Below are 18066 nucleotides of genomic sequence, written 5' to 3'. Positions count from 1 at the left end.
TTTACTTTCAAAGATTTTTGAAGTATAAAAACCCATGGGGTTAACACTATTGACACGGCTGCGATCCGTCCCACTGTTGGGAAGCAACGACGTGTCCGTATGATGTCACCAGTCACTGGTCCTTTTGGAGTCTCCAAACGGCCACTTTTGGAAACGCCTAGACATACCATTAGAAAAAACGTGCAAAATACTAATGTTTAGTTTTTCCGACTGTGATTGAGTTTGAACTGGGGCCAGGTAAGGCTTCATGCATTTGCCCCAACGGTTTTCCACCTAAAATGCCCACGCTACACTCATCTTGTGATTGCAAAAAAATTAATTCAGGCGAGGAAAAAAAGGCTTCCTTTTCTGTGTGTTCCAACTTAGATTGTTCAATGTCAATAGCACTTGCAGTGATTATTTCAGTTGGGGACAAAACTTCGGAGCATTGCATTTCAAAGAGACCAAAACCATCCAGATTCTCCAAACGGTTCAACAACAGCCTTCAATTTACTTTGGGTATGTCTTGGATTGAGATTTTAGGTGAATTTTACAGGATTAATAATATGTTGAATTCAACTAAATAGCATCCTATTTTAGGGAATATTGTTAGGGTTGCTGTCTATAAATCCTTGAAAAAAATCGCAGTGTTATGTGATTAGACAATCACACCACGTTACGTCGCAATGCCGATTAGATTTCGGTTTATAGTGCAGCCCTATTGCAAAGGAAAGTAAATCTTGATGACGAGTAGGTCAAGACTGCCAAAACATTATAACTGATGGCTTACAAGTAGCTACAGGTGTCACCAAATATGTGGGGATTTATAAGAGTGACGTGATGGCCAGCTACTAATCTCTGTGCATTATAACGATTCAATGACATGGCGTTTTCTCGTTATTTGCCAGGCTTACAATAGACCTATTAATGAAATCAACCATTGCTATTAATAATAGTAGCAAAGACACAAACAAATTATTCATGCCAGTTCTTAAAGCAAATGTACTTAAACATTTTAACAATGTGGACATTTATAAAAGCAAGAGAAATAATCAAACCCATGAGCATGTTGAGGTAAATTCAAAATATATTTGGTAGCATTCTGCATTATTGTACCAATTGTATTTCAGGTGAGATACTTTGCAAGTCACAACTTTCGTCACATGTAAGGTGATTCTCCCTATTTTCAAAATAGCCACCGTCAACAAACATTACGTAAGCTGTGTCATAATATTGTGATCTGTTCTCACATCATCAAATAAACTGAGCTACATGTTTGTAAATGGCACTATTGAATCATATAAATGTCAAAGTAATAAAATGGTAATGGCGGACTAATTTTAGTAGTGTGTTGGGATACCATGGCTACTGAGGCCCATACTCCTGCCCACAAAAACAAACATGTAAGCACAACCAAACTCATGCTAGTTGTTGACAATTTGGACCCTCATAAATTGCTAGGCAGGAAAATATGGCAGAAAGTTTAAAACGTGGACATGGACTTATGAAAGTTTTCAGAAAAGAAATGAAGTGAGTAAGACAGCATTTTTGGGGGGGGCAGCAGGATTAAAATTAAGTGGACGAGTCGAGGTGTCTTATGACACAAATACACAACAGGAAGTCAAATGAAATAGTGTAAATGAATAGAGATATATTTAAAATCATTGTGACACACTACAGTGGTTCAAATAATCAGGTAACTCGTACCATTTGTCAGAAGAAAACATTGTCTACCTGTAAGGTATTAGAGTAGATGTTTGTTGAAAAGGTTTAGTCAATATCTTAATACTTGGGGGTGGGGCGGTGATGGACCAAAGTGATGGTTGCCAGCCGCCGTTAAACTAGTTGAAGAAGTACTTGGGGTGATATGACAAAAGCACAACAGTGCTCTGAAAAGTGTTTAAATATACATTGAAAATGAGGGTTCAAAACTAAAAAAGATTCCCAGTAACACGAAAAAAATTAGCAATTTCTGAATTTAATTAGGGATGTATGCCAGCGCTGTGAGTTTTAGATTTGGAGATTTAATGAACATATGAAGAGTTTTAAAACCTTACTAACTACATACTCCAACACAAAACCTATGAGCACAAGCTTTTTAACAAGCCAAATACCTAGTTTTATAGGAACAGTGAAAGAAGTTTGTGAGCATAGGAGCTCTGCTGGCAAAGACACAGGTCCTTATTTTAGAGGTGCTTACAGAAAATATTTAGAATGCAGTCAAGCGTACAAGTGAAGTAAACATTGAGGTGCGTCTTCCCAGGTAAAGCACAATAGAGTGCTACGGTATATAAATACAATTAAGATCAGCAGAGTCACATGATATCGTGATGCAACCAATTCATTCAACACTTATCAGCCAAGCCATGACATAATAAAAGCTGAGTATTTGGGATGCTTGCATGTCAATCAAGACAACCTTTAAATTCCACTTTAAGTTTTATAGCTCTAAGTAATGCGATCCAGAGGTTCCTCTACCTACTCACTATGACTAGTTCTCCTCAAGGAATCCCAATGCATTCCCAAACCAGATGAAGATGTACACTCAAAAGTATTGGACTATTTATAATTAAACCAGAAATTTAGGATTTCACTGCAGTTGATGCAGTGTTTTTGAGTCTGGGAGCTCTGTACAATTTCAGAGCAAACATTTCGAGCCCTTTTATACGTTCTAGATGAACAGTGGCAATAGACATGTTGTTAAAGCCTTTTGAACAGTAAGTTATCAAGATCATTTTTTGTTATTCATTTTTTTTGTTAAGTGTGTAAGTTAGTAGTCTATTTGGCTAGTAATATTCAGTTGTGAAAAATAATTGATGTATTATTTTCTTTTTAGAAATGGTTTATCTGCTCAAATAATTAGAAATTAAATTGCATTCATGAAAAGCAACAACAGTCAAAGAAATGTTAGTGTAGTAAATTAATGCCCAGTGGAACATTTGCAATCTACTGTAGTTTGTTGATGACAACACATGTACCTCTTTCACACCACAATCAGCATACCTTTATTCCTACCCCACAAGACATCCATTTGGACCAACCTTGCGTGTGTTTAGCAAACAAGCTATACTTGTATAATTTTTTGCCCTACCGAATTTTCAAAAGAGGGAAATAAATTATGGAGGGCTTTATGAATACAAGAGTTTAGCCCTGGCAGTTTAAATTTTCAATATTATTTCATGTGAAAATATGTTGTTGTGATATCAATGAGTTCATCCGCTATCGAATCAGGCAGTGTTTAACCTTGGTCTAATAACTAATTAGCTATACTCTCAAAACATGAAGTGTATGGCGCTATGTTTGAAAGAGTCATCATCCTGCTGTATTGCCTAGATGCCATTGGATATAAAGGTGTGACTTCAAATTTTCAAAAAATTAACATTTTCGAACAGATGTTTCGTCCTTTAACAAAGTGAATTACTGCCCTCTACAGATAGATTTAGGCGTATAAATTGGGTGCCAAAGAGTTAGGGCGAGTGGCTCAGATTTGATATACAGAAAAGCAAAATGAGCAAACTTTGTCACACAGTTCTGAGCATTTTTTTTTTAATCTCAGCCCACACATAATTATTGATGTACTGGATATGTCACTATATTACCACTACACGCAGGTCATTCAACAAAACGCCGAGTAGTAACAGCCCAAGGCAGCAAACCTCTCCTTTATTTTGTTTAACTTCATTCTCTCACTCTATGACGCCTGTGTCAACTGAGAATACCGCTGCCAATACTTCAAAAAATACAAAGGAACATTATTAGTATAGCAAAGAAAAACAACTCAGACTGTGCCATATCCGAATCTAGTCCCATATGTTCTATAATGACTCAAAACTTTGTGACTTATAAGTTGCCTTGGCATTCGTTCTTGTGGGTAAGTTCAAAGACTAACAGCTTCCTGTGACAAATCACGACTCCTTTTTGCATACCGTACACCGGGCGTGTCCTGTGGACATTGCGTTAACAAACCAAAGTTAATAAATCTTATGCCAATGTGACACTTCCCTTTCTGCGTCCAGACCTGCAGTTGCGTCATTGGCAGCATTCGTGAGCCTTTATTTTTAACAAACTATATGACAAAATATCCCTATACTTTGTGTAATACTAAATTTCCCTTATAGTTAATATTTCCTGCTTTCAGATTACTTATTGAAATGGGCTCTTTGACATGGGACAAGTCAGTAATTGAACACACTAATGTGTGAAGTAAAATTACAACTTCCATTTCCAACTTTAACTTCAGTAAAAGCCACATTACATCATTTCTAATTGTAAATAATGGTAGATGACAAGCTAGAAATAAACAGCTGGTCTGATTTATTGAGAAGCAAATGCACTTGTTCAGGTTATTTTCTAGGGCATGAATCAGACATCGGCAGTACATCCTGCCACAGTGAGTCATATCCACTTACTCTTAGTTACATTTAAGTCCGAAGACTGAGTGGATGAATCCAATCGTGAACTAACTAAAAATGATGATGACTGAAGTCAAGCAAGGTGATATTGTAAGAAATGGACGAATGAAAAAGGTAGGTGAAGTATTTGACCAGGCACAGGAGGCAACAGATTCTTGGAACATAAAAAGTAATTTTTCAGCAATTCTGACCCTTGCCCTTCTACGCGCACACGCGCACACAGTCATATACTGTACTCTACAGGCCACAGTGAATCAGATCAGTCGATGACACCCATTGAAAAGCAAGAGAGCGCACAGAGAGAATGGGTGACTCAACTGCAGCTGGCTGCCATGCTTTCTTCACATCCTCATTAGTAACGACTCAGACATTTCTGTCTCAGGGGGCTGAGACACTGAAACATCCCTTGTTCCAGATTTGCACTCTACAAAAGTGTATGTCTATGACAACTATATTTAGAGAAATGGTGAAATACTTCTTTCATAAAAAGGCACAAGCTCTGATTTTAAATGTCTTGAACTAGCCATAAACTATAAACAAGTAAAACTGTGGGCTTTATGAATTCTAATGTATTACTGGACCATTTCTAGGGAAAATAGAGCATCTGGTTTACTAAAGTCCAAGTCTACATGACTCACGATGCTGTATATAGGTCAGACACAACAGCAACTATTTCTTCATGACAGAAGGTAAACCTCAAAGGAGGCGATGAGATATTGTTGTGTACATATATCTAGATAACTTTCAAATAGAAATTTTCAACTTGTGTAGCACAAGATTTGTCCTTCTAATTTACTTTCAGGACATGGGGATCATCAACTCAAACAAATGAAGCAACTAAAGGAGGTGATCACCCATCTCAGACAAAATGGAGAAATATACGGTCAGACTTTAGAAATTAAATCGCTTTGTGTTTTGCATCATTTCAGAGAATACTTAAATGTGTTACAAATTCTTCTATTGATACCCATTTACATGAGTTGATTGTTCCTCTCTTCTGATAAATGGGATTCAACCAGTAAAAATAAATAAATAAATAAATAAAGACTACATCAAAATTAGCATGATAGGTGATTAGCCAATTGATTGTAAACATCCCTCGGTGAAGGTGTGACACACACAATGGAATGTCACACATTGCCCAACATAGCTCCACTTAGGTATCAAGTACAGGCTGGTAACAAGCATCTGTCAACAGGTTCTCTTTGGTCCTAGGAGTCCCTTTGAAACAAACCGTGCATACTTAACATACTGTAACCAATCAAAAGAGGGGCTGAACCAGTTCTGGTGTGAGAGCATTTTAAAAAAGTCAGTACCGTGGTACCTCTTTATACGAGCACCTCTAGAACGAGGAATTTCGCTAGTTTTTCTTGACAAAAATCTACCTAGCTTTATGGAGGTAAATCCAGTTCACAAGCAGTCCCCGAGGCAACCTTGAGAGACTGTTAAAGACTGAATGTGCAAAAAAGTTTTTTTTTTTTTCTAAAATGGTGCTGTAAAAAAATAGAATGTTAAATTTAATATAAAGTTATAGTGACTTAAGTGTAAAGCAAGTGCTTAGGTATCATCAAAAGTTGCACTCCTCTAGATCCTTTTGGGATGTTGGGAATGGACGATTATTTTTTCTTTATATCGGGAAAAAAATTCTCATTACATAAGCAATTCGAGTTGCGAGCATGATCCTAGAATAAACTAAGCTTGTATGTAGGGGTACCACTTTAAACACTAGCGGTTTTAACACAATTCTCATTCCTGGACAAGCATGCAACATATTTAGTGGCCTGCTCTCACGAATATGAGTGTTAGTTATCATGCCATTTTATGTGTTAACGCTCTTGTCTGGTTGCAATGTCTTACATGTGTATTTGGGTGTTCCAATAAAAACCTATCCTATCCAAACGCAAACCTGTTTCAAGCTTTAATTTTCAGCATGCAGAGTTTACATGTAAGGGACAACAAATACAAGCATGTGATCTATGGATGAACGAAACAAATTCAATTTGCTTAGCTCTCCATTCAGGACTACCAAAGGAACACCGAGTGACTTGCACTCACACCATTGGCCCCACTTATTTCCAGCCACATAACCGCCACTGACTATCACCAAATGTCTCCTATTAATTACAGGTGGGTTTTCACATATTGAGATAGAAAATATAAATTTAAGTCATGTATTTAAGTACTAGAGGACCCATCTGAGCATCCCGGGCAAAGGACTGGAGGATGCTGCTTTGGAAGGAGGGAAGAAAACGCACTTGAGAAGACAGAACTGTGCCCCTATAGTATTGCCCTGTAAACATTGGCTTTTTTTATTTTCCCAAAAATCCCATTTCCATAATGATCCATATTGTTAGAATATGATATAATGAAATTGTGAATGTGTTTAATTGCTGTTAAAAGTGTCAATAAAAAATGTTCAAACCAACTAGTGTCATTAAGAGTGTGGCTGTCACTCAAATTCAACATTTTGAAGACATGTTCTTCAAACCGCAAACGCAGCAAAGTGCAATTAAAGTATTCAGTCTACACCACTCACCTCAGGACACAACCAATCATCCATATAAACCAATCCATCCATTTATGGAATATACTTAAATCAACAAGTTATCAACTAGTTTTTTTTATAACTATGAAATCACAACGTTAGCACAATGGATTCTTACTTTTTGTAATTTATGAATGGTACATTCCACTGACGGGCAGCACGGTGGCGCAGTGGTTAGCGCATGTGCGGCACAGTTCATGTCTTGGGAACCTCCTGCGTGGGTTCAAATCCAGCTCCAGACTTCCTGTGCGGAGTTTGTATGTTCTCCCCGTGCTTGCGTGGGTTTCCTCCGGGCACTCCGGTTTCCTCAGGTGAATTGGCCGGTCCAAATTGTCCCTAGGTGTGAATGAGCGAGTGAGTTGTCTGTCCCCGTGTGCCCTGCAATTGGCTGGCAACCAGTTCAGGGTGTCCCCTGCCCACCGCCCGATGATTGCTGGGATGGGCTCCAGCACCCCCGCGACCCTACTGAGGATAAGCGGTGCAGCTAATGAGATGAGACGTTCCACTAAAAATTGTGTACTTTACAACCATCAAAAAAACACCATCAATATAACAAAGTAAAAACAATTTATTAGAATGCCATAAAAAAATCAATATTTAATTCATCTATTTTTTAAAACAGGATGGCAGAGTGAGGATACCAGCCTTTTATTTGTAGCGGTACTCGCACTTGTACTCGAAACCAGGATGAGGTGCCTCCTCAAGGCCATTTAAAAATCAGGAACCGTAAGTTAAAGGAATGGCAAAATTGCATTTAATAAATTCAATACTGTGGAAAAAACTTTTAATTTAAAAGTATTTCTTTAAAAAAAACAGTCAATATGCTTGATTGCTAATAAGATTTTCGAGAAGAGTTGTTCAAACCTCACATTGTGTTTGCTGTTAAAAACGTCATATTGGAATATAATATTGTGAATGTGCTTAATTGCTGTTGAGATTGTCATGATTGTTTTCTGTTATTAGTGTCAATAAATTTGTTCAAACCAAAAAAAAATTCTTGTAAGAATTTTTGTGTGTGAATAGTTTCAGTAAGTTGTGTCGGTATTTATGACAACTTGACTACTGTATAATTTTTACGATATTTTAATATTTTGAAATGTGATATTTTAGTTTTTGCCATGGTTGCGAATATTAATACAATAAAGACAGGATATATTTCAGTTGATTTGAAATAAATCCTGCATGTATGATGTTTTTATTGCTTAAAATAACTATCTCAATATTCTAATTTTCTGAGAAATACCTTTAGAACATCAACCATTAAAAAAATGTATTAAATTGTATTAGTTTTGTAACTGCTTGCGAGTTGAGTACAACTATGTCATAATCAGCCTTAAAACTGCTAAAGGGCACATCTAAAGGGAGACCAAAGTGAGTATTTGAGAGGAAAAATTCAGATTAGCCACATTCGGCTAATTGAACAGAAACAAACTAGCAGGAAGCCAACATCTGAAGCTTACAAGCTACGCCTTTCAGGGCCCCAAGAATTTGTCTATGGGAAGTAAATGCAGTCCAGCTATCAGTGGAAAATGAGCTTTTCCCTTGTGCCCAGGCTATTGCAGCAAACTATTTGCCACCCCTAACACATCACATTCCCCGGTTCGACTCACCAATGCACACCATCTATACGTCCTCCTGCCCCTTACTGTCAAACTGCCAAGAGGGAAAATGGAGGGAGGGGCATGCATGGCACTACAAAAACATGTGGTGCACATCCTGGTATCTCACCAATGTGGAAGCCTTTCATTGTCTTTTTTTAGGAGTCTACTGGAAAACGTTTGCACTTCTAGCTGAGTTAGACATGTACAAAATCTAAATCATTGATTAATAAGGTTCTTCCAATCTAATTACAGCAGCATACACACAAAATATGCTATATAATATCAAACATATGATGGATGGTGATGGGTGAAAAACACTTCCAACATATTAAGCAAGTACATTTAAAGTGTGTTATAATATTGTTTTACTTGACTACAAAAGTGGTACTGCGCCAAGGATAATGAAAATGGATAAAGGAATTTCATTTTTTAAGTTGATTAGTTATCAAGGCAAAGCACTCAGTTTTTAGACATTATGTGATCCACGGATCAAATAAAAAAACAACAGCAGTGACACTAAATGATTTTTAACCCCTTAACGTTCCAACGGCCATTCGGCACACAGCCGGACTTTTGATAAACAAATATGTGTCCGTCCGATGTCACCAGTCACTGAACTACATCATGCCACATATCATTGGAGAGCTCAAACATGGGATTCAAGATATGATGACATTTTAAAATATACTCATCACAGAAACATCATGATCGGTCTTAAACAAGATACCTGAATACTGACTGTAAAGCCAGCGTAAATCACCAATTACGTCCACTGGTTGTCATCAAATTTGTTGAATGTACGCAAAATGGCTTTGTTACATCCAGGACAATCCGAATAATCCAACAGTGTAGAATATTTATTCCATAAAACATGATAATGTCGACAGAGTTAAAAGAGAAATCTGCCTAAAAGCATGTCTGCTTCGTTCAACGTTCCTTTTTTGTAATTCGTTCGTTTCCATTTCAAAAATCCCCTTTAAAAATAAACAGACTCGTAAAATTATTCTTAATACGGTAGTAAGCCTCTGACCTTTCGATTAACACCACTCTTGGCCAATAGCAGGCTTTATTAACATTAGCCTATACGGGCCTGTTTGATTTAGGGAAGATTGCCTCAAGTTGGTCCGAATATCTTTGGCCAGTAGAAACCAATTCGAATGAAAATTAAATCTTCTCAATAATTGTGTACCATTCTTTGATGAGTATTTAAATCAGAGCCAAAATCAAACGTGTGCAAAGAAATTTGTGATTCATTTGTACACATTATTTATACACACCATTATTACGTGCGCGGGTGCACAATAATTGATTTGACTTCTACAAAGAAAAGTGAAACATTTACAACTCTTTGAAATGTCTAAAAAAACTAGCCAAAGTAAATTACAAATTAGCAAAGGTTATAGCGTTGTAAACTGGTCGTCTATAATGATAATGGTTTTTCATATTGTGATTAAATTTGACAAGGTACCAGGTAAGGCGTCAAGCTATTGTTTCACCTGTATTCCAGCTAAGATGCCCATGCTACACTCAGTGACAAAAAAAGAAATCCAAGCGAGAATAAAAAAACGTATATTTTTGTGTGTTTCAACTCAGACTACTCAAAGTTAGTGATTATTTCAGTTTTGGATAAAACTTCAGAATCTTACCTTTCAAAATAGACAAAAAATGTCCATATTCTGCAAATGGTTTAAAAACAGCATTCAATTTACTTTGGGAACACCTTGGCTTGGGATTTTAGGGGAATTTTACAGCAATGTTAAGGGGTTAAAGCCATTATACCATTAAATGTAACAATAATACAAAATCTCAGTGTTTTTCTGATTAATCGTCCTCCATCTAAAGCAGGACCTGGCCTGTTGGATGATTTAATATGTTTCGTAATAAATGTCTGAGAATGTAAAAAATAATTCTATCCCAAGTAATGATGTTTTTTTTCAATAAATACAAACCAAAAGTAAAGGATATATTCTTAACTTTAGTAGGCCCAGCTTAGTACTGTAAAATTCAGACTATAAGCCGTTTTTCCCCCAAGCTTTCAACCCTCCATCTTATGCAATGATACGGCCAATTTATGCATTTTTTTTCTAATGGCCGCGAGAGGTGCCGGAGCAGCAAGAGTGAGACAGGTGGAATATATGTGCCAAGGAAGACGCAAGTTTAATGTCCTTTTGCACTTTGTGCATAGAAAAAAAACTAGCATGAACAGAACCTCATCATAAAAAAGGTGCCATTTAAAAGGGAAGGGCTAACTACCTTGAGGAGAGCCCACCTGCCCCCACCCTCCCTCATCACATTCTACAGGGGCACCATAGAGAGTATCCTGACCAGCTGTATCTCTGTGTGGTGTGGAGGCTGCAGCGCTTCCGACTGGGGTAGTGTGAGGAGGGTGACGAGGACAGCAGAGAAAATCATCGGGACTTCTCTCCCCTCCATTCAGGACATTGGCCAGAAGCGCTGCCTATCCCAAGCTAAGAATATTATCAGGGAACCCTCTCACCCCCATCATGGACTGTTCACTCTGCTAGCCTCTGGGAAGAGGTACTGCAGTGTGCGGTGCAGGACCACCAGGTTCCACAATAGTCTTGTCCCCCTGTCCATTAGAGTGTTAAATGGTCAATCAAACACATAGTAAATCTAAACTGCTGCTAATCTGTACATCGGTTGGTTTTGTTTGACTTTTTGCACTACTGGCAGTTCTTTATAGCTAGCCACTCCTTGCACATCTGTTTCTCTGCACTATTGTACTTACAGCGTTATTGTTACAGTGTTATTGTTACTGTTTACCTGACTGCCCATTTTGCACAGCTGGTTAGCTGCTCCTCTTGCACTATTGCGCTACTGTAAAATACTATACATAGCCATAATTATTTAGTATATTATTAGTACTCAATACTCCAACTCAATACAACATTTTATTTATATCTGTACATTCAAGGAAACTGTGCGGGTCAGATGTATCGACATTTCGTTCTGTATACACGTGTACTAGAATGACAATAAAGTAGATCTGAATCTGAATCTTTTGGGAATAATTTTACAAGTCTGTTTATTCGTAAACAGAATGTGGCGAAACGAACAGATTACAAAAAGCAACTTACTACACAGTAGAAATGTTTAAGGCGGATTCCAATTTATCAGTCAGCATTTTTGTGTATTTTGGAGTAAATATTTTACACAGTTGGATTATATGGATTGTCCTTGATGTAAGGAAGCCATTTTTGCGGACATTCAAAGAAGTTGAAGACGGCCAAGGGACGTACTGGTGACTTACGCCGGCTTTATAGTTTTGGGGTATCTCGAGCCAGACTGTTAGTGATTCTCTGATGAGTAAATAATCTTTGATCGCCAGAGTTTAACCTTTCCAATGACATTTGGCATGATGGATTTCAGTGACTGCTGACATCGTACACAAACGTATTAGTTTATCAAAAGTCCGGCTGCCCACCGATGGGCCATTCTGCGCGTTAAGGTACCGCATATTATTAAAACTCTCTCTGTGTACCGTCTTTGTAAATATCTCATGTTTCAATGTGGGCACATACGGTTTATAGTCCAGTGCGGCTCATGTATCTGCAAAATGTTCTTTTTTTTTTTACAGGGTGCGGCTTACAATCAAGTGTGTTCTGATGTAGCCCATTGCTAAAACTTTTATTTTGTACTTCATTTTTAATCATTTCAAATCAATAAGAAAAGTAAAGCAAAAGCTGTATTATTTTTATAGCTCCCACTTAAGATTGTATAGCTTGGTGAGTTCGTTCAGGTGTATAATAAATTCACTCAACTGTTAAAAAAAAAAAAAAACGGTTAACATAATCAATGCCAAACATGATTTTTATTTTATTACTGTTTTTGAATAAATGGGTTATGCTTAAAGAAATCCCTTGACATCCATGATTATAATATGTAAGGCAGGCTACTAAAGTAGGATGAATGATAAAGCATAATACAGGCAAACCACAATGAATTTTAAGTTAACATTCTTTTACTGATCCGGACCACCTGAGAACAGAAAGTCTGGATCTGGACCAGAGACAAGGGACCGACATCTCTGATCTAAAGTTTAATAGCCCCCACATTATCTACAGTGATGTAAAACAATTTGAAACTTGACGTTTCAGAAAACGCTTCTTATCAGATTGCCACTTTCCCTGACATTCAACATGCGTGCATGTGCAAGGATTTATGGTGATAAAAAAATACTTGTCATCTATCACAAATGGGCCCAAGTTCATTGCCGTATTTGCTTGAAGTGGCAGACTTATCTGATTTGAAACATGTAGGGTGGCAATTGTGATGGTCGTATGTTCCATCCCATCCAGACAAACCAGTAATTGAATAACTGATTGCTGGATGCAGACGCTCCCCTAATTACGACCATTCGACCTACGTAAAATGGTAGACCCGAACACGGCCGCTATTGGTGAGTGAGTGTGTGTGTGTGAATGGGTAAGTGTGAAGCACATTGTAAAGCACTTTGGGAGGTCTTCATTGACTTGAAAAGCGCTATATGAATGCAGACCGTTTACCGTTTTTCGGGATGTCGAAAAATATCCGGACATTGCTGCAAGTTAGATTTTGTATTGTGTGCACCTTTTTCCGAGTAAAGGACAGTACTGTAGTGCTTCTTTCCGTCACGTGGCGCTGTGAGAGGTCACCCAGCATCCACCACAAAGAAGAAATCCGGCTTCTTCTTCCTAGTTCGTTTGTAAATATACAGTACTTTGTGTACTGTATCTCTAGTGCGCTAAGAACTTTGACGTTTTTAATTCATTCAATATGGTTTGTGTGAAATATAAAGAAGAGGCGTGCTGTTTCTTTTGAAATTAAAGTGGAGTAAGAAAGCTTGATGCGGTTGAGAAAATGGTCAGAACGCTTTTTTCTGCCACATTTTACCACGGAGGACATCTTGAAGCGCATCTCCCAAAAGTAAGTTAAACTCAACTTTATTTATCTTTATTATTTTATGAAATGTTTCTTTTTTTAGTACAAAACAATACAGGTTACTTACACAATCCTTAAACATACTTATACAAACCTTAAACATAAAAAAATATAGCAATGAAGCAACTTACGGACAAATTCAACTTACAACAAATTCAACTTATGTACAATCTCGTTCTTAAGTAGGGCAGCAACTGATATATATAGAAAAAATCTAAAATTAATATTTAAAAAACTAACAATAAGATTCAGTTGGCAGTTTGTGAAAATAGATGATTTGCCCCTACTAAATTAATTAATGGTTCTTCAGAGAGCGTTACGGGGCGGCAGTGGCTCAGGAGGTAGCGCGCTCGTCTTGGGTTCAAAAGATCGCAGTTCCTCCGCGTTACATGTCGAAGGGTCCTTGGGTAAGACACTGAACCCCTAATGCCCCCAATAAGCAGGTTAGGGCCTTACATGGCTGCACGGCCGCTATTGGGAAATGTGTAGCACATTGTAAAGCGCTTTGGGAAGTCTTGACTTGAAAAGCGCTATATAAATGCAGATCATTTAATTTCAATTTCTTGGATATTTTGAGAAGACACATGGCTGCATCAAAGCACAGGAGTCTGAACTAAATATTGTAAGTAGCAAATTGAAATGGCTTTACTATATTAAAAAAAAAAAAAAAACATCAAAATCTGAGTCATGAAACAAGTCGACACCAAGTTACACTGATATGTCAACAAAGACCTTTGAGCACCAGACCAAAGAACACACATCACCCTGCAATTTCATTTTACACATGCACACACACTCACACACACAAATACGCAAGCACACGCACACAATTTAGTTGGTCCCTGTACTGCTCATGGGTGTGTGCATGAGTGTGTGACTGTGAGTAATGCAAAACTGACCTGTTCAACATCCATTAAATGTCCTATCTGGCTGCCAACATCGTCATAGCTACACAGGTCTGCAGTGATGTCAGTCTACTTTCCATCACTAATCCTGAATTAGACAGGTCGACCAGCTGTTCTTTACATTATTTCTTTCCTGAGAGAACGCAAACATAATACTGTATTTCTGACTACTGCACATTATAAAGCAAGATGCAATGATTTTCCAGAAATGTAGTGTCTTAATAAAAATAATACATTTAATTAACCATAGTTGGACATTTCAGAATAATATTGCATTTTAATTGGTGGCACAATTCATTTTCTTAAATTGCAGGAATAATATTTTTTTCACGTACAAATAGTTCTGAAACCATTGAGAGGGAGGGACAAATGAGCAAAAACACAAATCAATAAGAACGCAAAACATATTCAAAGCTCTGTACATGGTTACATTTAATATTTTAAGTATTCTTATTAGGATTTTAAAGATGAGATATTGACAAAAACTTATATTGGTCAGCTTTGCATTTAGAAAAACACAAAAACCCCAATCAAAACAAAACTAAATTTATATTTTCTCATATGAAAAAAAATTTCAAACCTGAGAGTGTGATAGTTGGCCATGGCCACAAACTAGACTTTGTAGTAAATATTTCTTTTAGAATTAGATAAAGTATTTTTAGGTTGTTTTTAGATATATATCATATCCCCCCCAAAAATATGATGACTATAGTATCGTGAGGTTCAATATTATTATACCCTGACATTTGGAAATATTTACAACTCTTATGGGAATTGAAATCTAGCTGAAGTCAAGTGGACTGATCAACAGTCAATCGCATGATAAGTATAGAAGCAACAAGCGTTCGCACCAACCTGTGCCCATGTAACTAAATGCCATTCTTTGTAAAAGTACAGATCACAAAACACCTTACCTGTCTTCGTCACCATCCATAGTTATATGAATGCCAAAGAGGCTGTTGACAGCAGGACTAGGAAGCCCGAGACCCTCTGTGATGAAAGGCTTCACGCCGTCTTTTCCTGGCACCATGCTGCCACTAGGCTGAGGTAGGACTTCAGATTTGGGCCGGACATCTTCTGCCTGGTTACTAAAACTAGCAGGAAGGCCCGGTGGACTTGACCCACCCGTAGGGGTGCTTGTGGTAGTGGGCAAATGCAGGATACTGCTGGCAACAGAGGATGTGTTGACCTGTGTCAGGGAACCTCCTGGTGCCATTTGTAGCAGGAGGCCCAGGGCCGAGGGTGCATCAACACCTAGGCCCTGGGCTACTGAACCAGTTGGCATGCTAAGAGATGAGGGGCCCACAGAATGAGGATTTAGGGGAAGAGTGCTTGAACCAAAGTGCTGCTGCCGGTAATCTGGCTGGTTTGCAATGTGGTTTGAGTAAGGAAAGTGCTGGACTTGAGTAGCAGGGGGCATAATGAGAGAATTCTGCTGTAGGGAACCTTGGTGTGCACCTATGAGGTTATTCAAGAGGACGCTTTGGGAAGTAGCAGGTTGCACGTTGACCTGAGCAGGTTGCGTTTGTTTTGCGACTGTAGTATTTGAGTACCCCGTGGGCTGGAAGGCACTTGCCCCGCTCCCAATCTGGGGAAAAAAGCCAAAACCTTTTTGCACAGTCTCTGAAGAATGAATGGGATTAGTTGCAGAGTGGCTGCCGTCCACGGAATTTTCCAAACTCTGCGAGGACGAAGAGATAGTAGAGTGCGCCGTGGTACTTGTGGTCCCTATGCCACTGTCCCGTTCAGCATTGTGATCGATGGTAACATTTGGCTTGATGTTGTCTAAAGTCCTATTCCCGCTTGAATCAGAATCTTTATCGTGGAACTCAGTGCAAGTCCATCTCCCCCTTTTGAAGGGCTCTCCAGTACCATGGTCTAATTTAATGACCCTAAAGCGAGAATTACAGGTATTTGCAGCGGTAGAGGCAGCCGGGACGATAGATTGCGTTAATGCTGCCCCAGGCACACTTGTTAAAGAATTCTTCGGGATCACACGACCCCCGCAAGCACTTTTATAATTGACAAGACTCCCATTGACAGGAGCTGTCAAAACGGCCTGACTGTCCTGCGCATCTCCCACATTGTTTAAAGTTTCCTCGGACGAGCTCCTATCACACACAGCCAGATCAACGCGTGAAACATCAAATATTTCCGAAGACACGTCCTCTGTTCGAGACTCGTCCGGGTCGTCCAGACTCTCAGTGTCGTCTGCAGTATTGTTAGCCGCCACCTGAGCCTGCGTAACACTCGTGATCTGGAAACAACTCTTCTTTTTCGCTGGCATTTTCGACATTTTGTAAGCTTCGCGTATTCCAACACGAAACGTACCAGTCTTGTTGTTAAATTCACTAGAGGAGGACAATAGTCAGAGACGTACCGCCACAGGACTTTTCCATGCCGTTTGCTTCTCGCTGAGGAGAAAAGTCACGAGCACGGTCCGAGACTTACTCCAAACTACTGAGACGTTCCGCGGTGTCCGGTCACGGCACTCCCTCGCCGGCCTCTCCCTGACACCGGGTCAGCCGTCCTTATGTCCTAGGGAGCCCGCTACAAGCAGGGTCTGGTCCGAGTTCTTTAGCAGCTGTCCACGGGACTTCGGACGGGGACAGGCCCGAGTTAGTGAGCCCACTTTTCGCTCTTTTAGGAACGCCGACTAGCCGAGTTAGCTTAAGTGAGCTACTTTCGCCTGCCTCAATGCCAACAGGTGTGGAATCATGTTGAAAATATTCCTCTGGGCTCCATTCGAGTAGAAAGTGTAGTCCAGCAGAGAAAAGAGGAAAAGGCCGTCGGAAGTCATTAAAAATGAACCTCGTCGCGTCGTAAGTTACTTGTGTCTGTTAGCTGACAGATAGCCACAAGAGCGCCGCAACTGGAAGCTCACGGCTGCTGGCTTGCCTCCTGGTTGCCTCTCTCCCACCAGACAAGATGGCAAGAGCCAAGTGCATCCTGGGTAAAGATGTCAACACACGTTCCCTCAGGCGTTAAAAACTTTTCAAATAAAATATCTAGAATATATTTTTAATTATTCCAAAATATTTAATCCACAACACAATCTATAAGAAAACGAATACATACTATGAAATATATTAGAATTAGGGCTTTTTATTTTCCTCCTGGAGTGTCGTCACTTCCGGGTGATTTCCGAAACACGTTCGACAGAGAATTTTAAATTCTGAGGATCAAATTACTGTAATAAAGGCTACGCAAAGTGAAGTCGTTTTTTTAAATTTCACAGGGTTGTTTTTATTTGTGGGTTTTTATTCTGATTTTTTAATAGTTAAATGTGTGTTTCTGAATAATTGCGTCGCGCTCAGTAGCATCCAAGGCATATTTACAATGATTAAGAGACACACGTTAAATGCAAATAATACTAATGCTTCTTTCTCTCTTTACTCAATTCTTTGTCATGTATCCGCATTTAGGTCAAGGTTACATTTTTTTAACTGTATTTATTCAAGATTGCCTTTATTGTCATCAACATAAAATGCTAACGAAGTTTTCTTTGCAACCCCGGTCTACAATGTTTATAAAATAAGTTTAAAACAGGAAACAATAAAATAAAATGTGTACAGGGCTAGGGCAGCAAGGTCATGAGATCGAACCTTCCTGTGTGGAGTTTGCATGTTCTCTCCGTGCTTGCGTGGGTTTTCTCTAACATTCCAAAAACATTCATGTCAGGT

The 18066-nt window shown here is 38.7% G+C and overlaps 1 protein-coding gene across 1 annotated transcript in view; it reads right to left on the bottom strand.

The window, feature by feature from the left end:
- tsc22d2 (TSC22 domain family 2) overlaps positions 1-17319 on the bottom strand; it is a 41338-nt gene extending 24019 nt beyond the window's left edge. Inside the window, exon 1 of the mRNA XM_088349725.1 lies at positions 15298-17319. Coding sequence (XP_088205851.1) covers positions 15298-16679 — 1382 coding nt within the window. The 5' untranslated portion in view covers positions 16680-17319. The remainder of the gene's footprint in view (positions 1-15297) is intronic.
- Between the last annotated feature and the right edge of the window lie 747 nt (positions 17320-18066).

The sequence above is a fragment of the Urocampus carinirostris genome, chromosome 12 (genome assembly GCF_059441175.1).
Source record: "Urocampus carinirostris isolate Australia breed hairy pipefish chromosome 12, RoL_Ucar_1.0, whole genome shotgun sequence".
Taxonomy (NCBI): domain Eukaryota; kingdom Metazoa; phylum Chordata; class Actinopteri; order Syngnathiformes; family Syngnathidae; genus Urocampus; species Urocampus carinirostris.
Note: the sequence above shows the minus strand (reverse complement) of the source record. Positions and strands in the feature narration are given on the sequence as shown.